General features: G+C 34.9%; 3 protein-coding genes across 3 annotated transcripts; 1 reads left to right on the forward strand and 2 right to left on the reverse strand.

Moving 5' to 3' along the window:
- The first annotated feature begins 7,217 nt into the window (after nt 1-7,217).
- Nucleotides 7,218-13,161, forward strand: LOC132755898 (location of vulva defective 1-like). Its single transcript, XM_060746835.1, has 6 exons — nt 7,218-7,370; nt 8,305-8,707; nt 9,383-9,855; nt 10,349-10,595; nt 11,468-11,647; nt 12,231-13,161. The coding sequence occupies exons 1-6, from the start codon at nt 7,218-7,220 to the stop codon at nt 12,422-12,424; spliced, it is 1,650 nt and encodes a 549-aa protein (XP_060602818.1). The 3' UTR covers nt 12,425-13,161.
- Nucleotides 13,162-15,824: 2,663 nt separating this feature from the next.
- LOC132755899 (heavy metal-binding protein HIP-like) lies at nt 15,825-17,448 on the reverse strand. The gene is made up of 2 exons (XM_060746836.1): nt 17,230-17,448; nt 15,825-16,117 (listed from the first exon to the last, which is right to left on the reverse strand). The coding sequence occupies exons 1-2, from the start codon at nt 17,399-17,401 to the stop codon at nt 15,825-15,827; spliced, it is 465 nt and encodes a 154-aa protein (XP_060602819.1). The 5' UTR covers nt 17,402-17,448.
- Nucleotides 17,449-21,225: 3,777 nt separating this feature from the next.
- On the reverse strand, nt 21,226-26,820 carry LOC132755904 (heavy metal-binding protein HIP-like). Its single transcript, XM_060746842.1, has 2 exons — nt 26,599-26,820; nt 21,226-21,755 (listed from the first exon to the last, which is right to left on the reverse strand). The coding sequence occupies exons 1-2, from the start codon at nt 26,768-26,770 to the stop codon at nt 21,352-21,354; spliced, it is 576 nt and encodes a 191-aa protein (XP_060602825.1). The 5' UTR covers nt 26,771-26,820; the 3' UTR covers nt 21,226-21,351.
- Between the last annotated feature and the right edge of the window lie 238 nt (nt 26,821-27,058).

The following is a 27,058-nucleotide window of genomic DNA, read 5'->3' on the forward strand; positions in this document are numbered from 1 at the left end:
AGGTGTCGCAAAGTGCCCTGCAGACGATCATAACGGGGGAGGCGGTAGCAGTCATAAAACGCTGGGAATCGCACTTGGGTGTGCATTTGCAGGCCTGGTTATCATAGTGTTCGTGGCATGTGGTATTTCGAGGTACAGGAAGAGAAAACAGGAAAATGGGCCTTATGATGCAATAAACTGAGATAGAAACATTCCATCTGACACTGTGCGTTCTCATACATACAGAACACTCTTCGAACTATTCCATTGGTGAATATTCTAGTATTTGAATCATTACTCTCAGTATATTGTTTGTTTATTGCATGTTTAATTTCTTTTGTTTTCTTCTTTTTGTTTATATTTTTGTCGGCTTCTTTGCTTGTTCGTTGTATTGTTTGTTTTGTGTTCTTGTTGTTGTTGTTTTATTTTGCTGTTGTTGTTGTTGTTTGAAGTTTTTGCAGTGTTAATTTAAATACTATGTGTTTACTTCCTGTTTATTTCGTGATTTCTTAGTTTATTCCCTAGTTGTTGTTGTTTTTGTTGTTGCTGATATTCGTGTTCTTGTTGTTGATGTTCATGATGTTATTGGTTTTGCCGTTTTTAAAATACAAATGTATGTATCACCTTTGTGTTAATTTGAATACTCTCTTTTTCACGTCAATAATTATATATTTTAGCATTAGTTGTACTTTTAATAGACTGATATAAAACGTGCTGCAAAAAATAAAATATCGTGTAACTCCATGCTGGCTTTTATACAGGTTAAACGTACACGGCACTTTTTTACATGGTTTAATTTCCTAATGCTTGTGCTTGATATATATTTGCGTACTTTATGTGACGTCAATGGTGCACTAGGGGACCTCATTGTGTTGCTGTTGTGCTTATTTTTTATTTTTATTTTTTGGTGGGGGGGGTGTTTGTCCTTTTTTTGTTGCTAATAAGCCAATATAGGCTCGTCTACATGAAAGTGTTCACACACGCCGTTTGCGGCAGTATTCACGCCTAGATTTCACATGTGTATGTCACACAAGCTGCCTATGAAAATGTACTTTTTTCAATTTTCACAAAGACTTAATAAAGGTTTTTGACCGTGCATGTAACTATTGACGTGAGTTGCATTTATAGATAGATAGAGGCCGATATGTATACTTCATTAATATGTGATACAGATATATTTAATGAAATACATGTAGATATTTAATAAAGTTCAGTGTGCTTTATGGTCGATAGATACATCACTCTAACGTTTAGATCAATGTGTCCACTTAGTCCATTATGTGAGTTTGGTTTCCGCCCCTTCTTTTTTGTTTTATTCGCTGATCTTGGGGGAGGTTGTCTGTTCAGTGGAATGTAGTCATTTCAGTAAATATAATTTGATTATTTCTAAATCATGACGGATATGGTCGAACAATGTCAGTGTTGTATAATCCATCGATATTTGACGATGATAATAATTTGGAATTCACATGAAATTAGCATACAACAGAAGAAAGCACAAACATTTACCTGATCTTGTTTCCAGGGTACCAGATTCAGACAGAATCGTTCATTATCTCGAATCCCGGAAATTAAATAGCATGTATGAAACAGTTCTGATGAATTTCAGAGGGAGAGTAAAATGTGCAGTCTGACTGGAATTCGAAACTGGGACCTTCTGCTTACCGTTTCGCGGCTCTGCCGACTGAGCTATCCGGCAGCTTATACATCTTCTCCCCTTAATAATGAACATTTTTAAACCGTGACATACTCAGCTGCTATATTGAAATTTGTCCTCGAATTTATCTGGGTCTCAGAGCAATTTGAATTAAACTAAAAGCTGTGCAGTCATGGTCCCTCGTTGGGCGCAAATGGTGTGAAAAATGTCCAGCCTGACCGGGACTGGAAACCGGGATCTCGGAATACCATGCTGGGGCTCTACAAGGCCACATTTTTCCCTAAACAGTGAACAGTTCTGAACCTTGAGGTATATTGCGGGAAGTCAAAGGTGAGGACCGCGAAACGGACCGGGTTTTGGCTTGCCCGGCTATAGATCTAGAAGGAAATCAAATAATAAAAAAAACAATTAAAGAATATGTAGATTTCTATACTTATCAATGAAATTGTCAGTGTCAGTTCTAGTTGGGTGCCGCCATTTTCAATGCAAAGGCGGGATATTCCGGTGTGGAATGGTCGCAACTTTTTCGATTAACAATAATCGTTAAAAAAGAGGCGCAATTGCAACTTTTCGGCCTTTTCCGCCAGTCTTCAGATATGGATGCGGTGCATGAAATACCGAATAATACCTTCAAAATGGAAATATGGACGATATTGTTAGTAGACTCCCCGTACATAGGCTTTGCTAAATTTCATATTATAAGTTAAGTAAGTATAAAACTACTTTATTTACTCATTTTCTAAAGTGTAATTGCCCAAGAGATGAGCTATAAGGCAAAAAGTAGGTACATTTGTAATTGGCCAATCAGAACTTAAACGTCCAGTAAACTTAGACAACATAAATAAGTCACCAACAAGTTTTTACCTCTAAACCGTAACCCCATGGAACATACAAACTATTTAGGAATCGCCACCAGTAAATAATCAGGTCAACCATTACATCCGTGCAGTGTGACCATGTCCTATTGTTTGACGAAGTTTAAAATAAATCTTGATATCATAAAATAGGTAATGGAAGTTTGTGAAATGGAAGCAAGAATAATCCAATAAACAACTTCAGTTAAGCGATACCTATGACGCGGAAAGCCCTTATGTTTTAATAGCGAGCTCGAAGAGCAACCCATTTGAATGAATGATTGGTGGTTTGTGTTCAGCCTATCATCGGGAGTATTCTGAATGTTTCCGAATATCTCGACCGCCATTGTTAATAATCTCTAATCAGAGTTGTTACTTTTATGTTACTTTTAACGTGATGATTTATCAAAAATGGATATCAAAAAGTAACTTTTTTATGTTAACTGCACTTGACAGTACCGTCCATGAACAGGCTCACTCAAACCGAGCCTGCAACATTTTCAGTTTTGCCGTGTTGGGCTTTCTTTAGGGATTCTTACTTTCTCTATTTTACGTGTTATCTAAGAGTGCTATATAAGTGACTTCAAAGTGACCTTAGGTATAAACTTCAGTTTATTTATTGTTCTGTGTCTAGCAAGTTCTAAAGCAAATGTACACTTTATATATTTCGCTTGGAAAACCTGCTGTTAAATATTAATTAAAAAGGCTACTTCTGCAAAATCCAAGTAAGAAGTACGGTAATTTGATCAAATGTACACTTAAAATACTCATCCATGCAGTGTAATAAATAAGTATATTGAACTAACATTCGGTCAACAAATAACAAACATATGTACAAAACATGTGACAATTTATAACATATAGTACAAACCACATAGTCAACTTTAAAAGCTGCGTAATTAAGATATTCTCCTGTAATTAAGTCCATATAACAAGTTTGCAAAGAAGATAACAGTCACTTGCTTTATAATGGTTTTTAAATATGATACAACAAATGTATTAGAAAATATTTATAATTCCTACACAGTCTCTATAAACACGTTTTAACTTCATACAAAGTAGATAAGGTGGTCACAGGATGAATATATAGTGTTTTTCATTTTTTTTATTCAAATAAGATACACTCAGTAAGAATTGATTTCAATAAATTTCTGTGCTAAAAATATTTTACTCAATAATGAACAAAGTATACCTTTAAGAATGGTTATGTAAGGGGGGGGGGGGGGGGTTACTAAGCAAATAATAGTTTATAACTATACACACGGTCATATAACCATGAAGTGTCAAATCACTTTGTAACTGTTTTATAGTAACAAAACAATATTTGTAATTTTTAGCAGCAGTGTAATTATTACATATAATACAGATTTTAACAGGTAATATGGCCAAGTTAACACGGACGTAGGTTTATATGGCCCAGACTGCAAGGCAAGGTTTATAGGCAAGAACTTAAACGTTGAAACACGGGCGTATGACATTGCAAAAGTATAATAATAACACATATGTAATACAGCACAATTCCTTTTTGGATTGGAATTATAATTAATTTAAAAGTGAATTACTCTACAATAGAAGGTCTGTACTAAATGAATATGATTACGTTGATAGTATTTAGTAGATCTATTAGGCATAACAACAAACCACGAAACAATTATTCATGGAAGTTGTGGGCAAGTGTAAGATACATAATCCGATATTACATATATCTTTTAAGTATGTGATAAAGAGTTCTAGAACAAAATATTATTTTATTCATCAGATAAATGGTCACAATAAATCACTTAGAATTTTATCAAGATTTTTTTTAACAATATTTTACAAGAAATTCCAAATGATGCAAGTCCCATAATCAAATATAGGCTTACGACTCCACCATGTGAAAATCCGTTGATAAATATAATTCAAAATAATTCAAAGAAATAGAAAAGTGAAGCGTGATTCTGATGGCTCTAATTAAGAAAGCATCTTTTTTACAGTACACTTGAATCAGTTATTGTATAATTTTGTCCCAGGACAGACCGATAAAGATGTAATGACCACAAACAGCATACTAATAATGGATAAATTGCTTGTCTATACCAGCTATTTCGTAAGGAAATTGTAAATTCGAAGATTTGTAAGATTTTGAATAATAAATTCATATTCTAGGCTCATAAAGTGCATGCTGCAAGTAGAAACGAGCTGCTGATCACAATGTAGACGAAACAATTCGGGACACATTGCCGATTTACAAGGTCCAAGATTTAGCGATTTGCCAAGTAAAATCAGACAGGACTGGTACTTATTTATGCATGGGTAATGGAAAGTTTGAATATTATATGATAGTATTATTCATTTTTTAATAGTTTAATACTGAACGCTGTGTACGTGTATGTTTTTAATGCAATCGTGTGTAGAAAGTAGTTTTAAAGTGTTGAAATTTCGCGTACATAAAACGTAGTATTTTACAACGTGTTATCTAGATTAGATATATGTTATAAAATTATTGATGGTGCACGTTTTAACTTTAAAACCGCCAAATATGGAATTTATTTTACTCATACTATCAAATAATTTGTATTAAGTATTTTGGTACAATAGCTTAAATACTGAACATAATATCGAACTTTTAGATATGTTAAAATACAGATGGTCATAATGGTAATCGTTTTTATTACTAAGATAATGCTAATAAACCGAGGGGTGGGGCTACATATCTTATAATTAAGCATCGATAAAGAAATTGTAAATTTTCGCTGATCTAGTTAAGGCCTCAACAGACTGTAGGATTTTGAAGTACAACACAAATTAAAACTAAGATGTACAGGCAAATCTTAATGTGTGAAGGCTACTATTTCTTGAATTCGGAAACCTTAAGTCTAGATGTAAGGGATAGGACATGTTCTATTTTGAAAATCTTGTCGTACAGATTTTTACAGACCTCCCACAATGACAAGTAACAAATTACTTAATTATCTCCCGATAACGGGTGTAATGAATGAAATTCCAGAACAATTAGGGCTAAAAGGTAAACATAGTAGTAAGAAGGGGTATAATGATGTTGAAAAACTCTTCAGGAGACCCAAAGTTGTGTTATGTTCGAATCCCAAATTATTCCGAAAATGATTGTCACGGTATTGAACTGTTCTCTAATTAGGGGAGGGGAGGTAGTTTGTAGGCGGTCGGATAGCTTAGTCAGTAGAGCCGCAGTACGGTATTCCGAGGGTCCCAGGTTTGAGTCTCGGTCAGGCTTCACATTAAAAAAAATATATATTTTTGAAATGGAGGTGTTTCAATCATTACTCATTGCGAAAGAAGTATTTAGTGAGTAAAGTATGTAAAGAATCAATGTAAAGGAATCCTTTTTAGGGAAACCTCAGATGATTCCTACAGTGTAAAATTACCGTCTGAATGCAAGTGTTGTATTGCTTTGAAAATTGTACATCTTATCTCTAATTAATGCTGTACAACTAAATCCTACCGATTGAGGCCTTTGGGAGCTACAAACACATTTGTGAAGACGAAAATTGCGTCATTCACAATGTAAGTTTTCGACTTCTCCACATTTTTATGAAATTCAAAGATTTTCACTCTTAATGAAAAATACAAACATATCTCTTCCATTCGGGTATTTAAAAAGAAATTCTTTATCAAAATTATATCAAAAATGTGTAAACTACCGACAGCAGATATACGAGCATGTAGCGCTATGCACTTTGTATGAACAGACTTGTGACCTTCACACACCGAAAAGATTTTTTTTTTCAGTAGAAATAAAAACCATCCAGCTGACAACAAGATTACAGTTTGGTTTGAAAAGGTAACATAAATTCCTGTAAAAAAATGTATTGATATTGATTTCTAAAATGTAGTGCAGACTGTGAAGTCGCGCAGTGACCATGACATTTAAACAGAATGACTTATCTTACACGCAACAAATCACGGATAATTATGTCCTGATAAAGTTGTTGTAGTTGCTATCAGATATGGGATAGTACTTAAACTAATTTTGTTGATTTTATTATCTCGCTTTCCCTTCGATAATAATGTCTATAGTAAATAGATTAGTATTTAACCAATACTTTACTACTTTCGATGAAGTGTATATAAGTTCATGTGAAGAAATTAATAAACTGAAACCGGATTGAAACTATATGAAAGTATGGACAGGAAATTGAAATTGGGAATCTTGGCTCAATTTGGATTCTTCTTATGCGGTAACTGAAATATTCAAAACTTTTCACAAATGTTTTTAGGCTTTATTTGAAAACTCGTGCATAATGATCAGAGCTATTTATAGATTTAAATGAACTGTAAATTTCAATATTCATATACATGTAATGCTTTTAATTATAAAACTAATGTTTTTTACTTGACAGAAAATGCCTTATGTTTGTTTGTTTGTTTGTTTGTTTTTTTTGCTTGTTTTTTTTTTGTACGTTTGTTGGCTTGTTTGTTTTGTTCTTTTTACCAAAACAACTGCGCCTAGATTTATTTGGTTAAAAATTATTTGGGCGGGTTATTTTTGGTTTTGGTTTTTTTTTTTTTTCTTTTTTTTTTTTTTTTTTTTTGTTATTGTTGTTGTTGTTGTCTGTCATCAAAAAAACAAAGTTGTCTTCGCGGTTTAAATGCGTTGTAACGAAGGATTACTTTTTCTCTCCGAAAGAGACACATTATTTACCCATAGGGATATCTCACTCTCTTGTACATAATTATACCAGTATTTATTAAACGAACATTCACTAGTAATGTTTTCATGCTTCTCTTTATATACTCACTCTAATTTACATTTTTCAGTGAACAGTGAATATTTTGAGTTTGGAGACAAGGGTACAGCATGTATATTACTTGATATCGACGCTTCCTTTAACCTAACATACAATGATGGAACAACTTTTGAGGTAATGAGTTTGTAAGGTGTCATAATGAAGTGTAATCCCTCGGAAGCACTTATAACAACAAAATTGCCTGAAAATTAAAGACTCGATTAGATTTAGTCTGTAGATGAAGGTTAATGATAAAGTGAGCGGTACGCATTTTTCAACTCTAAAAACTGTACATTGATAATCTAATGAACGTAGTATCGTAATAAGCTAACACAACTCATTATTAAGACTATGACATAGACGCTTAATCCCGACTCATATAATTTATGCGTTTTTATTTTTAAAAAAAAACTACATATATTTATAAAATTATTTATATATATACATGTATAGGGAAATTTCAAGCAATGGTGAAAACGTTTGGAATATATTATAAAAATATCGTTTTAAGACTGTTACACAAATATATATATCAAAGTTAACATGATTAAACTTAGATAAACAAATTCAGACTTTAAAAGAGAGTCTGGCCGAATTAAATCTGTTCTGACATAGGCGTGAATTCCACTTGTCACGTCTTACCTTTTTCAAAGTAGATTTGCTAATCAACTTTTCAACTTTTGACACATTGTGTCAAGGTTTTTTTTGTACTGGAGCTCTACTACTAAATATTTAAATTCACTTCTGAAGACAAAACCACATAGTCATGTATGCTTATATTGCAATGAAACTATTGCATCTTATTAGGTATCTAATGTTACCTTGTGGCTTAAGAGTTGAGGCATCAGAATTAAAGGTAGCATTTATCCCTGTGTGATCTAAAGAGGCAATAAATGAGTTCCTAAGCATCTCTTAGCTCCAGCAGGTGAGATGATTTTGAAGTTTGTAACACCCGAGATTAGTCATATGATCTGAATTGTGTTGATTAGCCGTAAAACCAAACCAAACAAAACAATGTATCTAATCTTATTTTCCAGTAAGAAGTACACTATTTTTTTTTCTTTTTCAGGCGGCCGATATATTCGACTTAAATGGAGCTACAGTAGTTAATAGGTCCAGTTTGTGCAGTGACTCACTCTTTAAAAACAACTCTCTTTTGATGATCAGTCTCTTTCCGTCAGGAGAGCACGTGGAGTTTTCGTTCAGGCGACAATTTGGCGACATACTTATGCACGTTGCTTTATTTCTAAACCCCGGCAAACATTTTATGAATATAAACAATACTTTACCGGTTGAAATGAAAGACTACATGGGTTTTAATGTAGGCAAAATGGCGTCAAGTAACAACTCCTTTGAATGTCATACTGCGCAAGACCTTCACTTCCGGTTCGATGCTCCATTTGACATGACCATGACTATATCAAATATCCAAGTTCAGGCATATTCCGTAACTAACAGTACGTTTGGACCAGGTACGTTTCTTATTTATCAGAAATTATTTAAGCTATCCTTGCTGGTTAAATATGCTCTCAATCTGATTTTTGTTTTTATGTCTTGTAGATTGTTTAGACTGAGAAATTACGAAAATTATTGTACGAACATAAAACAAAATGAAAGACAATATTCAACTTCTTACATCAAGTTAGCTTATTTTTCATTTAACTGATATATAACTTTTGTTTTGCTGTTTTCAATAGTTAACAACATTGTGACACTTTGGTTCACTGTTAAGTAAGGTGTGGATCACTTTGAGTATAGGTTCGGATCACTGTTGAGTATCGGTTCGGGTCATTGGTGTGTATAGGTACGGACCACTTTTGAGTTCAGGTTCGGTTAACTGTTGAGTATAGGTTCAGTCCACTGTTGAGAATAGATTTTGATCAATGTTAAGTCACTTTTTAGTATAAGTTCGGATCATTATTGAGTTCAATTTCGGTTCAAATTAAGTAATGTTTAAGTTCATTATGGTTCTGTGCACTGTTATGTAACGATTTTAAAATTATTTATGTTTGAAAACGGTTAGTTTCATTAACAACGCTATGGTTTACTTATGTTAGTGGGTAAAAGAGAGAATAAAAAAGAATAAGCAAAATTTGTAAAGTAACCAAATCCTTTCCAGAAAACAAATTTTGTTTTTATGTCTTCAGCAAAAGAATGTAAACAGGATTTGATGACAACTATAGAGCCTTCCATAATAACCACAGTAACTGAGCCAAGACAAACCACATCCGAACCTTCCGATATAACCACAGTAACTGAGCCAAGACAAACCACAACCGAACCTTCTGAAATAACTACAGCAACGGAGCCAAGACAAACCACAACCGAACCATCCGATATAACCACAGCAACTGAGCCAAGACAAACCACAACTTTTGAACCAGATTCCACCACATGGCATTCCCACACAACTGAACCGCCGATGAAAACAAGCACAGAAACCAATGTCGACACGACCGAGCCACATACTACGTCAAGTGCCACTACTGTACCAATAACAACAAAACCAAGGCCTACAACTCGTCCTAAATTCATTGTCAAAAACAATGGCACTGTCTGCATTGTTATAGAAGGGTTTATAATGTTTGATATACCATATAAGAAGAAGGATAACACGAATGTACGTTGACGTATTTAACGGTATTTGATGTCAGGTTTAAGTAAATTCTACGTTTATCATTTTAATTCAATGTTTATCATTTTAATTCAATGTTTATCATTTTAATTCAATGTTAACCATTTTAATTCAATGTTCATCATATTACATACTTATTGATTTATAGTTAAATGTTTGTAATGTTTTCACTGATTCATTTTTACTTGCACTAGTTAGTACGTATCATTATTGAATGTTTTTCTTCAGATTCATTTCACGTAAAGGGTAACGTTAACAATGGTTTTATATTTTCGAATTCGGTTTATGTACACATTGTTAAGTTAAGCTTATCGCTGAGCCGTTTTTTAAATATGATTTAATTTATATCCACGATGATAAGATTTGGTTCAATTCACTTTCAATTTGTAATACATGTACTAAGTCTTTTATTTACAAACATGTTCTTTGTTAAGAGTGTACGTTGTTGTCTTGTTCTATCGTTGTTTTTTTATACCAGGGTATCAGTTCAAACATAACGGTGCCAAATGATGCAGATGTACAGGGAAATTGTCACTTAAATACTTCAGCCCAGGAGATAACTATCACATTCTTTGACGCATCTTGGGTTTTGGATATCATCATAATGAAAGGTGCGGGGCTAGAGGTAGCGGACCGACTCGAGGGAAGTGGTAATACGTACACCTGGAACAAACTGAACTTATCGTACACTATTGACAGCCATTTCCCTGAAGCAGATAAACCTGGTATCTATTTTAATTCAGTTCATTTTTGAGCCCATAGATTATAATAAATACAAGTAGTTCGATATATGTTTAATGTTTAGGTGGAAAGATTAATTTTAGACATGACTTAAATATAAAGCATAATAGAACATAACCATTATATTAAGACTAACACACAAATAGACGAATACGTGCACATGTTTGCGACATAAATGCTTATCTATAAAACACATGACTCCACAGATACGAAATACCAACGATTTAATCTACGTACAAAAGCAACATTAATCAACCAACGCGTAATAAATCAACAATTTTCAAGTATGTCCTTTTCTTTGCGTATAATTATTATTAGTATGAATTTTTATACATTGCTCGGTTTATCGATTAGATGTTTTAGATAATTATGGCATTCCAATTTTTTCTTCACTTCAAAATTCAACTCAAACATTCCATGTTTTATTGATCACATGAACTCGAACATTGCATTTTCAACTGTGCATCTGATATCGAACATGGAAATGCAGTGCCTATGAATTGACCCGGACATCACAATTTGTACTTCGCAAATGAACTTGAACATTTCAATTTAACTGCGCATCTGAACTCGAGCATCGCAATTTTAACTGCGCATCTGAACTCGAACATTGCAAATTTTACAGGGCATCTGAACTCTAACATTTAATTCTTACTAGTACGCTAAACTCGAATTTATCATTTTTCCCGCGCATCTGAACTCAAACATTGCAAACATTTTTATCGTGCATATGAACATTTGTTATATCAATGCACTTAAACTTATAAAACCAATCACTAAAACAGCTATATTCCGAACACTTTTACTAGAATTTGGAAATTTCACTGGATGCTTAAACGTTTATTTTCTATCAAAGGTAGTAAAGAGAGTGTTACGACCTCTGGAGCAATTGCCAATTTAAAAGTAAATACAGATGGTTCGTTTAAATGCAATGCCGAAGAAGACATCAATGTAGACAAAGATACACATATGAAACTCAGTGATCTACAGTACAGGGCTTTTGGTAAAACGGGCACATCGGATTTTACAAACAATGGTTAGAAGTGTTCGTTTTTAAAATACTTACAACTTCAAATTAATATACTGTGTTTTGATTTTGACATTTTCGGGAAATGTATAAATGTGTATTAATAATGTATGTCGTTAAATGTAGAAAAATTATTTTAATAATGCTTTCTGCTCAGTAATGCGATAGGATATTTATATTTTTTACTTTAATTACTTTCATATGTCTAAGAGGACTGATATTCTTGAAAAGATGGCCTGTCAAATTTAAGGTCGTCAACTCTTACACTGCCCTTACGCTGTTGCAACCATTATAGAGCGAGGCCGGTCTGCACCATCTTTCATGCAGTCTGACCAAACTTAATACAGTTGACTGAATAACTCAACAAATTTATACTGATATATCCAAAAAAATTTATACTGATATACCCAAAAGTGATAAAAGAAAGTTCCAAAAATTGACGCCGAATCAGTTCATTTACAACATTTGAGAGCTTAAGGGTAAAACTCGCATTATAAAGATATACTTTTAAAACGATTTTGAAAACAGAATGGTCCTTGAAAGTTCTCTCAAGAGCAAAGGTCTAATCAAAGATATTGTTTTTTTGTAACAGATGTGACTGAGTGTGCCGCAGATCATCATCCAAGTGGCGGAGGTGGTGGCGACGGTGGAGATGGCAAGTTGGGTATCATCCTCGGCTGTGTGTTTGGTGGTTTAGCCGTGATCATACTAGTTGTTGGCGGTGTTCGATATCGCAGAAAGACTGGAAATGTCAGTACAGGAGCCAATTATGACCCTATAACCTAAAATTATGCTTATTATTTAAATTTATACATGTACGTAGTTAGTTCGAGTCTTTGAACAAAAACAAAACTATACAACACCACACAAATTTGATATCTTATTGTATACAAATCATGACGTTTTAATGAAATCAGTAAAAAAATCGTTTCTCTATCATGCTTTTGAAAAAAGAAAAACACAAAAAAGTAACAGGACGTTACGTGTAGATGTTTAACAGAACTATTGAGAGACTACTAGATAGCGTTATATTTTACATATCTCTTTCACTTTCGTTTGTAAAATTATACATATGTTGTAAATCTGAAAAGTGTTACTTCATTTGGCACGTTTCCATCATGGACCAGAGTCGCAATACTAATATATTCCGTTCTGTCCAGCTCTTTGTTTAAAATTTATAGCTTTTTGTGTTGAGCTTATTGTCGTATTTCTGCTTCTTATGCCTTTTTCTTAAGAAAGAACGACATAAAAGAGTGACAATACAGCGCATAAAATATGTCGTGTTGTTTTCGTATTTCACATTTGTGATTCCTTTTTCGGAATTTTGCAGGTGCACCTCAGTTACACATAAATTATGCTTAAACAATAATATCAGCATGAAATTTACTCGATAAAATTTTGGCAATATATTTCTAGATAGGGTCGGGTTGCTCAAATAATATTATGATAACTTTACATTGACATTATTCACGTTGTTCGATTCTATTAGATCCAGTATATTGTAATTAAAGGTGTAACATAGAGTTAAGTGAAGTTTTATATACGTATATAATTATTCCTCTAAAACAATATCCAAACATCCAAGAATAGGTTACATATGTACAGCAAATGTATATGTACATTATAATTAAACGTTAAAATTAACGCATTCTTTTTTATTGGGAAAAAACTGGCCAAGACTTTATCGGAAATTGATTTCTAATTACCCCGCCCCCTCCCCCCCCACCCCCATTTTTACATGAAATGTTAAATTCGGCAATACCTTTACAAATAATGCTTTTTGAAACTGACAATTGATGAATCTTCATTTGAGCATCAGATTTATAGTATAAATCGACAAAAGATTTCGTTGTAGGGTCTTTGATTGTCCTGAAAAAATGTCCCCATCGTTTTACCATAAAAATTAATATGTTTCATGGCTTCAAAATGTATTTATAATTATTGTAATCCTCCCACGTTCCAAAATGGAGTCTGTGTGACATACATGTATATAGGAACATGTGTAAACGGAAACGGTATAATAATTTGTGCCACGCAGATTTTTTTTTCAGTGACACGCTTGTTTGACAATGTGTTAAGACTTTAGGGAAATGTCAACGCTATTCGATATTCTGGGATTCATATAATGTATTTTCAGTGAAATAAATCATGCAAACCCCAATATAAATTACAAAAATAGATTGCCTATAGTTAATTTAGTTTTGTGATAATTAGAATAAACAACATGGAAACAATCGGAAAATACCGTGCAAATAATTAAATCAAATTTAGTTTTATTTTCGATATTTGTAATTTACCCTTTAAATAGAGATTATTAAAATGTAAAACAATAATCTAATAAATACGTATAAAATAGTAAATTAATAAAACTAACACAAACTAAAAATTCAAGCATATAAAACCATCTGCATCAAGTGGCTCGTCACCTCCTGTAAACTTCAACCAAAGGTAAACATAATACACAATGGTCATTTTGAGGAACGTAATTTTAAGCTGCGGTCTCACTTACTCCCGGCAGAGCCCAGGACCATCCCGGTAAGTTACCGGGATGATCCGGGATGAAATTATTGTTGCGGTCACACTTACCCCGGCAGCACTACGGTAGTTCCCTACTAACCACCCAGGATGCGCTCCGGATCATCCAGACAGAGCCCAGGTGAAGCTACGGTTCATGCCGGTGCTTCCCCGGTCGTTCCCGGATGACGCCGGAAGTCCCCGGTTGACCCAGGCAGAGCCCCGGTCGATCCAGGCAGAGCCCGGTAGAGCCCAGGACGATCCAGGCAGAGCCCCGGTAGAACCCCTGTGGATTGAAAACGCCCGAAAATGATAACATTGATACATAATTTTTATTTAATATAATATCTATTGTTCTAGAATAGTAATTCATGATGATTTTCTGAAAAATCCTTATGCCATACTGGGTAGAATGGAAATGGGAACTTCAAGGCTTTTAATACAAACAAGTGCAATCATCGCAAATTGTCGTTATTCTTTTGAAATGATCGGGCTTTGCCGGGACTCTACCGGGATCAACCGTAGCTCTACCTTTATCCTCCGGGGCTCTGCCTGTAGTTACCGGGGCTCTGCCGGCATATACCGGGGCTCTACCGTAGCTCTACCGGCTATATCATACTCCGGATCATCGCCGGATGTTCCCGGATCATCCAGGACGTTGCCGGCAGAGTTACGGATGTACCCCAGTTGTTCCCGGTTCGTTCCCGGATCACCCCGGACATCTACCGGGGCTCTGCCGGGATGTAAGTGAGACTGTGGCTTTATCATACGTGTTATAGTTTTAAATCAAATTAGTAAAGATATATGATAATAACCTTCACATCACGTATCAATATTTATTCTCCTTCACTTTCCTTTACTAATGACATGAAAATGCTCGTTAAGTACAAGTGCCTCCTTAAGAAAAGATTAATATCCGACTGTACTTGTCAGTCCGTCTAGTTGTTTAACTAAAGATAGAAGTACATCTTGTATTGGCAATCATGTTGAAACAAAGAAACGCCGCTCTTTTCTCTATCTATTTAATTTTACACACAGTTTTCGGATTAAATGATGAGGAACCGAGTTGTATGCCTTCGTGTAACTATGATATGCTAAATAGATTAATAATGCTCGAACAAGAGGTAAAATATTTGAAACAAACTGTTGAGGGTCAGACAGGAGTGATAGGTAACTTGGAAGGTCAAGTAAAAGGTATGACTTTTTTATGATTTATTTGTTTATTTCTTTTGTTGATGGATGGATCGATGGTTCGGGGGTGGATGGATTCTTTTTGTGATTTAATTTCTTTTGTAATTTTATTTGACTTGATATGATTTCATTTCATTGATAAATTCTGTAATGCTGATTCCATGAATTGAATATGTTTTTAAAAGCGTGTTTGTCTCACACTAGGCTTTGCTAAATAAACCAGAGTTATTATTCAAATTATACTTCATTTCTTTCCTAACTGAATTCAATGAGCTAGCTAGAGTTTGATAATTTGATCATAAAATTTAATGTCTCTTTACACATGAATCCTAAAATTTCAAATATTTATATACAAATGTACTTCAAATTATCAATTTTCATAATCGGGGCAATGAAATTGTCAATGTCATTTAGTTAGCTCGTCTTTAAATTTCGAAGATTATGACCGCTGCGACGGCATTGTCGCCGTCGTGCAAAAGCTTTAATGTTGCCCATTATTCAAAAATGTCAATCTATCTACATGAAACTTGGAATACTTGCTTATCATGACGTTGTTTGCATTCAGTTCAAGCACAATATAATGGTTGCCACTAGAGCATGCGGTTACCGAGAACTGGTACGTACCGTTTACCGGCACAACAAACGTTCCGTGGTGCGGATTGTAGGCATTCCCGATGTTCAATTTGACGTCATCGAAGTAGATATGGTGATTCTGTCCGGTAATAGTCTTGGTTAACTCGGCCATGAATGCCACCTCTTTATGGGAACCACTCGCTTTTAAATGGAAAATAACAAAACAAATGATGAACAAGAAAAGCATTGATGCAAAGCATCAAATGGCGTCCAAGCAAAAAATGCAGCAAGTGACTTCAGATGAACTAGTAGACCTCTGATGTCCAGATATTCTTATAAACTTTTCAATGGTTAATTGTTTTTAACTAGTATTGCATACCATTTATGAATGGGCGGACCAAAGACATTGAACTTTGGTAGGCATGTTAGTGATTTGAATTAAAAAAAAAATTCTTTTTTTTTTTCGCAGGAACTTTAATTCTATCAATATTAACGATAATAACCAAAATATACAGGTCTATAATATCCAAAATATACCCCCTATAAGGTATAAGTTTATTTATACTATAGAGGGGGTATTTTTGGATATTATCATTAATATTTGTTACTTGATAGAATTTCAAATTCATGTGGTATTTTCTTTGGAACATACAACATAATAGTCAAAATGAACAAAGTCTGTTAATTGATTTATTTGGGAGGTCAATCTACTATTTTAATGACCTAGTCTGACCCATCAGTGTGTTTACATGCCCATAAAAATATTTTACTAAACGATGAGCATAGTACATCATAAAAACAACTAAAATCTAGACGAAACTTTGAATTATTCATGAAAATATATATGGAATATATGTCATTAATAATTCACCATTTTTATCGTCAAAAGTCTACAACATTACTAATGGAGTGAGATTTTATTTTGGGAATCGTAACACATTTTTTTTTGTCTGTTTTTCCCCCTTTTTGCAAGATTTTCACTAAATAACCGTAAGAATTAACTTATTTAAGTTAATATGCAAACCTTAAATTGTTATGATGTTATTTTTATGAGATAAATGTTAAATCGCAGGAAAGGTATATGGGTCGATGGACAGCACAAGTTTGAATCCCATACGGACCAAGATTAATTCACATATGCATTTGCATTATGAACGTCACAGGTACAGTCGCAACCTTTTGGCCTTTTCCTTCAATCTTCGGATAATCATAGATAATAGTCGAAGACGTTCCGATTAATACAGATAAAATTAAGGCTCGGCCAGTCACCTTTCTGCTACGAATTCAAAGTGTTATCATATGAAAAATGTTACCACAGTTGGACTTTAGATCGGTCACCTCCTTCTCTAGTGCATCCAATCGTGAAACCAAAGTGTAATAGTTATCGTCTATCAATATTCTCTTTTCTTCCTGCTTATGTTCAGCAACACTAACATTACTGAAAATAACCAAAAGTAAAAATAACCCGAAAAACATATCTGTCATCTTCTTCTCTCTGACGCGCAATATTGTCTTCTGTATTGTGCTCTTTCTTATCAGTAAAGACCTTATGTACCATATGTCCCGTTCTCGTGTCAACAACATGTACATGTATATTGTGACATTATCATAAATTAGAAATTTTGCTTGCAGAGGTCAGATAATACAACTCTGTCACTAGAAAGCTAACGGTCACAAATTCGAATTTTCACATCTCGAACAACAAGATTGCATTTGTGAAACAAATGCTATGCCGCTGCATTAATACAATGCTTAATGGTAGGAACAGAAGTATATTTTTATGCTCCCCAAAAGAGAGAGAGCATATTATAGTCGGCGCCGCCTTGTCCGTCTGCCTGACCATCCGTTTTATTCCGGAGCATAAATTGAAAACTCTTGGACAGAATTTCTTGAAACTGCACACATTAGTAGAGGGCATTAAGGCAGAGTGTAGCGCCAAAGAATCATAACTCTCTCTATCTTGCCCCGTGTTTGAATTACCTCCCCTTTTAGAAACCTGAAAACCCTTGTTTCACTTTGAACGTTGTCCAGTACATAATTCTAATACTACATGTACTATAAGAGATATCAACATGAAATGAAATTGTGTAGGTAGAAATATCTCCTTGGGTAGAAATGCAATGCAAAAGAACCATAACTCTGTCTTGCCTAAATTCGGTGTTATAGCCCTTTGTACATTTTTACACTTTGAACTTTGTCTGGGACATAACTCTAATATTATAAGAGATATCAACGTGAAACTTTGTAGTTAGATAGATCTCATTATAGAAGTGAGTAATAAGGGAGTTATTGTCCTTTGTTCATTTTACACTTCGAACGTTTTCAAGGACATAGGTCCGAAAGTATAAGATATATGAACAAGAAACGTTGACGGTAGAAAGATCTCATGAGGTAGAAGAGCAATGCAAACGAACCGTAACTCTGCCTTACCTAATTTTAGGAGTAATTGCCATTTGTTCACTTTGAAACTACAAGATGCATACTTTTTTGTGTGCAAAACTTATGCGGGAAGCATCACCTGGTTCAACCGGCACTTGTTTTAATGTGTTTATAATACAATTGCCATAATGCAGTAGTTTCTAATGAACTTGAGTGTCAAAGCCAGTTGTGCACAAAGGCCATTGTATAATAAATGATTAAAAATAAACGTATTCTTACTACATTTAGGATAGCTGTAAAACTTAAAATACTTTATTTTTCATAAATACTATCTTTTCAACTAAGCATTGCCTATTTCTGAACACATAAAAGACATTTACGATTTAAAACAATCATTAGAGACAATGTATCTTATATTTAAACTTATCTATGCTATCGTTCCTTTACGAGTGTAAAGACAAAATTGCGTGAATCATATATTACTCATAATTTGCTAAGGATCACTTTTTCTACAGTGCGTTACTTTTGTGTATTTGTAATAAATGTGAAAATTGATTAAAAGATATTAAATATTATTAGTTAGTAATTGATTTTTATGAAAATAACGATAATGAAAGTGTTCCTTGACGTGTGCCTGATGCGGAAAGAGTGTGCTGGACGAAAATCAACATTTTGGAGATCACATAGTGGAATAAAAAAATTCTTGCAGATCAGGAAATGGTTGGCGTAGTGTATCCGCGGGCATTAATTACGGCCTGGCATCGCCACCGCATGCTGCTGATGAGCCTGCGGACCTTGTGATGAAAAATCTGGGCCCATTCCTCTATGATTGCATGTCTTAGCTCCTGAACTGTTGTTGGTTTGATACGGCGTGAAGAAATGGCTTTCTGCACCATACCATAAGCATGCTCAATTGGATTTAAATCCGGGGACCTCGCTGGCCAATCCATGCGGACTATAGTTGCCTTCTCAAGATATCGGTTTGTTGGCTCTGTGTGCACGGGCGTGGTCAAATCAGGGCCGAATGCACCAGCGTACGTGCGTACATGGACGCCTAAAATTTCATTGACGTACCTTACTGCCGTCAGTGTACCGTGTTCAATCATGTGTATGTCCGTTTCCCCTGAGGGCTTATTTCCGCCAACACCATTACTGAACCATGCAAAACGGTCCTGTTCTGCAACGCATGCTGGAGCTAAGCGTTCATTTGGACTTCTCCAAACCCTAGCCCGTCTGTACATGAAGTTCACACAAAACATTGACTCATCAGTGAAGAGGACCGGGGTCCAATCATTAACTGTCCATGTGACATGAGTCTGCGCCCTTTGCAAACGCTCTTAAATATGGTGTTGTGTCAAAGGAATGCGAATTGTTGGCCTCCTTGACCTCAGCCCGGCATCATGCAACCTGTTTCTAACAGTTTGTGTGCTTACACGCACACCAGTTACATTCTGGAAGTCGTTACGTAAGGTCATATCATTCAAGAACCGTTGGCGCCTGGCCTGAAGGACAATTAATCGGTCCTGGGCTTGAGTCGTTGAACGTTCACAACCTATGGCGTGGCCCTGCAAGACATCTCCAGTCATTTGGAATCGGTTCCACATCCTGGAGACTACACTCTGGGATACCCCAAGGGCATGGCCAACGTGCTTTTGTGAACGACCAGCCTCCAATATTTCAATACCCCTGTTCATCTCATCTTCACTAAGACTTCGTCTAACCTGTCGATTTGCCTTAGTTTGTTAATTTCGAACACAGTTTTACAATAAAACGAGAGAAGTCTTGCTGCTTGTACACGTTTAAGTGAAAGCACATGGCCATAAAACAAAACATTTCTATGGGTATGCTTTTCCACGTGCTTATCGTGCATGGTGTACATGACAAATCGATATCTTAATTACACGATTATGAAGTCACCGTACAGGTGTATCGTAAGTGGAAATATGATTTTAATATGATGATATAAAGACTGAAATATGCAATGTCAAAAAGGTGATCCTTAGCAAATTTTGAGGTGTATCTTTTCCTTATAATGTGCTCAAATCACTTCATAAACATCTCAAAAATTCATACATCTCTCTTTCGAGACGTCTGGGCCAGAAAAACTCCCAGCTATTATTTTTTTTAGAAAAATTGCATAGCATGTACACATATAAATCGTTCCAATATTGAGTTGTTTCCCTTTCATTATACATGTATAACTCATTATAACAAGGGGAATGATCTGAAAAAAAGCCATAAGGCTTGGACAGGATCAATTTTGATTCCAAAGCACAAAAATTATAAAAAAAGACTTATTTTGTATGAAAAAGTGAATCGACCTAATGTATAGTGGAAGGTATGCCCATTGCAATACAAAGCTTCGGCCCTGTGTACTAAGTATCAATGAATGGAGATGTCGCAACTTGATTGGCTGAGGAAGTCATGTAATAAAAAAAGACTCTCTGATTGGCAATAGGTAAGGTGTTCTGATGTTGTTCATTTTAATTATCACAAAAATAACTTGACTAAATGCAATCTATTTTTGTAATGTTTCGATGGAAAGTTGCCATGTGAGCCCTATAGTGTTGGTGCGATCTAAAACCATACTACAATACCCTACGCCATCACATACATTTACACGTAAAAATATCTTTCAATTATAACCAGAAGATCTAAAAAAGCCGCGGTCATACTGATTCATGGTTTTCTTTTTAGTATTCCAGCAAATCTGGAGTTAATAGATTGCCGTTACTTTATGCAAGAGTGAATTTGCATGGTGATTGATATTACGTATACTTTATGTACATGATTTTTATCAACTTTTGAATAATTGTATTAAAAAAAATTCTTTTAATTCATTCGTGTGAGGCTCAAAATTCGGACAACAATGCACTGATATACACGAGTACAGTACTATAAATACTAGTAAGGCACACTAGAACGTAATACAACATTTAGATATTATTATCAAATAGATTAATTAAATATGAAGCCAATTGCATACTACTGTAGTTTATTTACTATTCATATATAAATTAGCAGAAATGCATTGCGTGTCTTCTTGTTATCCAACTTTAGTGAAGTAGAACTCCAGTAAAAGACGGTTTTCCGTAACTAGAAGCTGAAAGGAGGTTGTCACCTTGTGAGATATGCTGAACAAAAACGTCGTCACCAGTTTGAAGTTGAGCAAGGAATACTTTAGAATTGCAATCACCATAAGAATCGTCACCAGCCAATACCTTCCCGAGTATATCGTTGTTTGCATTCAGTTCAAGCACAATATAATGTCCAGCAGTAGAGCATGCAGTTACCGAGAACTGGTATGTGCCGTTTACCGGGACAACAAACGTTCCGTGGTGCGGATTGTAGGCATTCCCGATGTTCAGTTTGACGTCATCGAAGTAGATATGGTGATTCTGTCCGGTAATAGTCTTGGTCAGCTCGGCCATAAATGCCACTTCTTTGTGGGAACCACTCGCTGTTAAATGGAAAATAATTAAACGATGAACAATATTCATTCGACTTAATTAAAGGAAATGCAGCTTCCCATACATAATTTGTACATAAAAAATAAGACATATCCAGTATGAATTTTATGAATTGCAATAAATTTTAGCGATAAAAATATTTTACTAAACGATGAGCATAGTACATCATAAAAAACAACTAAAATCTAGACGAAACTTTGAATTATTCATAAAAAATATATATGCATGGAATTTGTCATGAATAATTCACCATTTTTATCGTCAAAAGTCTTCAACATTACTAATGGAGTGAGATTTTATTTTGGGAGTCGTAACACATTTTTTTGTCTGTTTTTTCCCCCCTTTTTGCAAGATTTTCACTAAATAAGCGTAAGAATAAACGTACTAGTATTTAAGATAATATGCGAACCTTGAATTGTTATGATGTTATATTTCATGAGATAAATGTTAAATCGCAGGGAAAGGTAGATGGGTCGATGGACAACACAAGTTTGGATCCCATACGGACCAGGATTATCTCAGACAAAGGGGTTGTAACGGTGCCTGGACTCTATTTTGGGGTTATTTGTGACCAAAACTAGGTCCAGAACTAAAAAACAGGTGACAATTTCTATTTCTATTTCTACATCATACTGCTTTAAAATCGTTTTTCGATCACTCTAAGCAGGTATACATTGTATACATTTAAGAAACAGCTTTAAGATACAAGGGAATCCGGGAACCAGTCCCTAGCTCTTATTGAAAAGACCCCTTGGTTCTTTTACATGCCCAGTGTATAGCACTGATACATGCGAGGATTACCTGGATTTCTTACCAGTACACCTCTAGGTAGGTGGGAAACACTGAAAGTGTCTCTGAAAAATCCCAAGGGTGTAACCCAGGATCGAACCCGGGACCTCAGGAGTGATAGTCAGTGGTTTAATATGGAACAGAATTAATGCATTTATTCGATCTTGCTTGATGACATTGGAACTTGCATTATGCTTAATTCCATCTTGCTTGATGACATTGGAACTTGCATTATGCTTGATTCCATCTTGCTTGATGACATTGGAACTTGCATTTTGCTTGATTCCATCTTGCTTGATGACATTGGAACTTGCATTATGCTTAATTCCATCTTGCTACATGAAATTAGAACTTGCATTATGATTGATTCCATATTGCTTTATGATATTTAAACGTTGCATTATTCTGGATTCCATTTGTCATTATGCCATTTAAACATTTCGTAGTGACCGATTCTTTCATTGAGTGATAACTATTAAACTGGAACAAGCCATTTGGAATACTAAAATGTTAACGTCATATACCTTTATGTATAAGCTGCCTTTCTTCATGCTCTATACAAACTATTTACGGTTTATTTTTTTTGTATTACTTTTATGTAGAAGTCATTTAAAATTGACTATTTTTGTTCCCTGATGGATTTTGTTACGGTGTCTGAGGCTTTGTGGATTATGTTTGATCATCTTACATTATGATAAACAATTTAAACAATGTCTAGCGATTTGTGAACTGTTAAGGGGCGAGAACTCTGTTATCGATATCAACGGATTTTTCCCATGATCCGCCAATCATCGGAATTTTCCGTACATGTATATATTACGGAATACCGTTAGGGCCATCGTGGTTATACGTTAAAATACAGAGGGCGACAATGCTATAAATACGTACCAAGCGCTTAATACATAAATTGCAGTGGAAAGAATATAAATACAAGTAGTAGGGATTATGCAATATAATTTTATACATGTATATGTATACAGTCTAATAGAAAAAATATGCTCGTAAACAGTTAAGCAATGGGGCAATTATACGTACAGTGGCGGATTCAGGCCTTGGTTAAGGGCTGCACCTACCCCCGAAGATACGTTGATGAGCTGGGATGGAATATATACGTGTAAGTTTCATGCAATAGTGGTCAAAGTGTACTTCCTTAACAAAACATATAATGCTGTCATCCAGTTAAGCACCTGCCCAGGTACTGCGATTGCGAAGGTCTCTATTTAATGACCTGGACATTAAAAGCAAAACTTATTAATTGGCCTTTGAACTTAATAAACGTCTCAGAGTCAATAAGTCAATAGTGGCGAATAGGTATGTAACACATTAAAATATACATGTATAATAAGGAAAGAAGGAAGTTGTTTATTTTTATGACATGTGCATAGTCAATTACAAATGTTGGGCATATGTGTGTCTGATTATAGATCAGACATCCCGCACACACAACCACATTCACATACATTTGTGCTTAAAATATACTATGCACATCTTTCAGTAATATATTTTCATCACAGAAATTTATTGAAATCTATAAAATTCTTACTAAATATGTTTTATTTAAATAAAAACACATACACATAATGTATAGGAATCTGCTTTCCTTATTACGGGTCAAGTAAAGTTGTGCCTGTCTTTAAAAGAAACTTCCATATATATTTTTGTAATAACACTATACATGTATATTCATACTGCCCACTTGCAGTGTAAAGGATTTAAAGCACAATGTTTGTGTGAAGCCAAATTATATTTATTTTATTTTACAAAAAAGAATCAAGTTTGTACTGTACTAAGTCGTGGCCACGAGTTACTAAGTGGCATGTGTGTGTTTTTATTTATCTCGTGCGCACGAGATACTGTGTCGTGGCCACGAGTTACTAAGTCGTGGCTACGAGATAGTTAAGTCGTGGGAACGAGATACTATATCGTAGCCACGAGAGACTATGTCACGGCCACGATTTACTAAGTCGTACAAGTCGTGGGAACGAGATAACTAAGTCGTGCAGACGAGATAATTAAATAAGATTACACCATGATTTTTTAAACTTAGAAAATTTCTGTTTAAAGATTTACGCGCAACATTAACCTTTGAAAATACTGAAGTGTTCACTTTGAACTTAATACATGTCTTTAGGATCATAAGGCCCATAAATAAGACATGAATTTTGACTAAGTTATAGCCCTTTGTTGGAACAATTCTATGATAGAATTGGTCATTTTGTACGTACAAAGGCCTGTTAACATTGTTTATACCATAATTTTAGAGGGATTTAGTCCAGGTTTAATTTATTGGGAAGGGACATTGTCCATTGACAGAATATATCCTATAAGGATGTTTGAGGTCACAGGTCAGATAAACATGACACTTCATGTAAAATCCGTGTCTGATAAATGATTAAGAAAGAATAAGCCGTAGTTTATATAACCTAAAACGATCAGAAGATGATACCAAATGATTTTTAGGCAATTTGGAAATCTGGGCCACAATGACGCAAAATCTTTGACCAATCAATAACTTGTATAAATGGCACTTTTACGGGCAAGTGAAGTAGGGGCATCCTTGATAGGAAAATTCATGTAAATAGTGTAATTTGATTGGTTATTTATTTCGTTCGCACGACTAAACTTTCTCGTGACCACGACTAAACTTTCTCGTGGCCACGACATAGTAATTTGTTCCAACGACTAAGTTATCTCGTTCCCGCGACTTAATTATCTCGTGGCCACGACTTAGTTACTCGTGGCCACAACATAGTATCTCGTTCCAACGACTTAACTATCTCGTGGCCACAACTTAGTAACCCGTGGCCACGACACAGTATCTCGTGCGCACGAGATAAATAAAAACACACACAATTAACCTTTGTGCCACCTTAAGTTTGATAAAATTCAATTTCACTTATCACACACGCTCAAAAAGAAGTGTAAACAATTGTATAAAAGGTGAGTTGCCACTTGTAGGATGAGTTATTAGAGACATATTTAACTTTTTTTTCCACATGCTGGCGGAATCTTCAAAAACACGCTCTTTTCGTCTGTCGCATCGTGTTCTCTTGTTTTTCAGTAAATTTACATGTCAGTCCCCAACTAACACTGTTCCGTATACGCCCCTATATAAAGTGGACGTAACTGTTTACTCCACGTGCCAAAATACGGGATCATCCGGAAAATAACGGGATGTACCGACAAAGCGACACCTGCTGTCATAATATGAACACAAATTATTGCAACTCGCATTATGCTTACTGCCAACTGCTTAGTGCGTACTGTCACATGCGACTATAATATCGCTATCGTTGTCATCTTCGTTGTCGATGCGCAGTGATCATGTATTGCATTATATTTGTAATCAGTGGATATATTGAAGCATATGAATGCTAAGACACATCAAATTCGCCAATTATTGATCAAAATGAATAGTTTATTTTGACATAATGCCGACAATATAAGTGGTAGATTTATAGCAAATTAAAGATACAACTACCATGTTACATATAGTTATAAAGAATGGTATCTTAAACACCAAACATAATACGTTGTCCTTTAAAAAAGATGCAATTAAACATATAGCATATTAAAATATGTGAGTTTGATGGTTTAGTAGGGAACACACAAGGTAAAAAATACATGAAAGTGCATTCAGTAATCATAAGGCATGATTGAATTCAGCAAAACGCAGGTTTTCATTGTCATAAAGAAGTATAGAAGCAAGCATAATGTAAGTTCCGATATCATAAAGCAAGATGGAATAAATGCATTAATTCTGTTCCATAGTTTAACCAACTGAGCTATCGCTCCATATATATAAGGATTGTCACCGGTCACAAATAACCCAAATATAGAGTCCAAGCACCGTTACACCCCCTTTGATCTCAGATGCATTTGCATTATGAACGTCACAGATACAATCGCAACTTTTCGGCCTTTTCCGTCAATCTTCGGATAATCAAAGATAATAGCCGAAGACGTTCCGATTAATACAGATAAAGGCTCGGCCAGTCACCTTTCTGCTACGAATTCAAAGTGTTATCATATGAAAAATATTACCATAGTTGGACTTCAGATCGGTCACCTCCTTCTCTAGTGCATCCAGTCGTGAAAGTAAAGTGTAATAGTTATCGTCTATCAATATTCTCTTTTCTTCCCGCTTATTTTCAGCAACACACACATTACTGAAAATAACCAAAAGTAAAAATAACCCGAAAAACATGTCTGTCATCTACTTCTCTCTGACGGGCAATATTGTCTTCTGTATTTTGCTCTTATCAGAAACAAATTACCATATGTCCCGTTCTCGTGTCAACAACATGTACATGTATATTGTGACATTATCATAATTTATAAATTTAGCTTGCAGAGGTCAGATGCCACCGCATTAATACAATACTTAATAGTAGGAACAGAGGTATATTTTTTATGCTTCCCAAAAGGGAGAGCATATTATAGTCGGCGCCGCCTTGTCCGTCTGCCTGACCATCCGTTTTATTCCGGAGCATAAATTGAAAAC

Source organism: Ruditapes philippinarum, unplaced genomic scaffold, assembly GCF_026571515.1.
Source record: "Ruditapes philippinarum isolate M1 unplaced genomic scaffold, ASM2657151v2 ctg3037_1_1_1_1, whole genome shotgun sequence".
Classification (NCBI taxonomy): domain Eukaryota; kingdom Metazoa; phylum Mollusca; class Bivalvia; order Venerida; family Veneridae; genus Ruditapes; species Ruditapes philippinarum.

Coding starts and splice junctions, on each gene's coding strand:
- LOC132755898 (XM_060746835.1), top strand. CDS start 7,218: ATGTTTTCATGCTTCTCTTTATATACTCACTCTAATTTACATTTTTCA. Junction 7,371..8,304: donor ATGATGGAACAACTTTTGAG/GTAATGAGTTTG, acceptor TTTCTTTTTCAG/GCGGCCGATATATTCGACTT. Junction 9,856..10,348: donor AGAAGAAGGATAACACGAAT/GTACGTTGACGT, acceptor TTTTTATACCAG/GGTATCAGTTCAAACATAAC.
- LOC132755899 (XM_060746836.1), bottom strand. CDS start 17,401: ATGACAGATATGTTTTTCGGGTTATTTTTACTTTTGGTTATTTTCAGT. Junction 16,118..17,229: donor CGATCTAAAGTCCAACTGTG/GTAACATTTTTC, acceptor TCCATTTAAAAG/CGAGTGGTTCCCATAAAGAG.
- LOC132755904 (XM_060746842.1), bottom strand. CDS start 26,770: ATGACAGACATGTTTTTCGGGTTATTTTTACTTTTGGTTATTTTCAGT. Junction 21,756..26,598: donor CGATCTGAAGTCCAACTATG/GTAATATTTTTC, acceptor TCCATTTAACAG/CGAGTGGTTCCCACAAAGAA.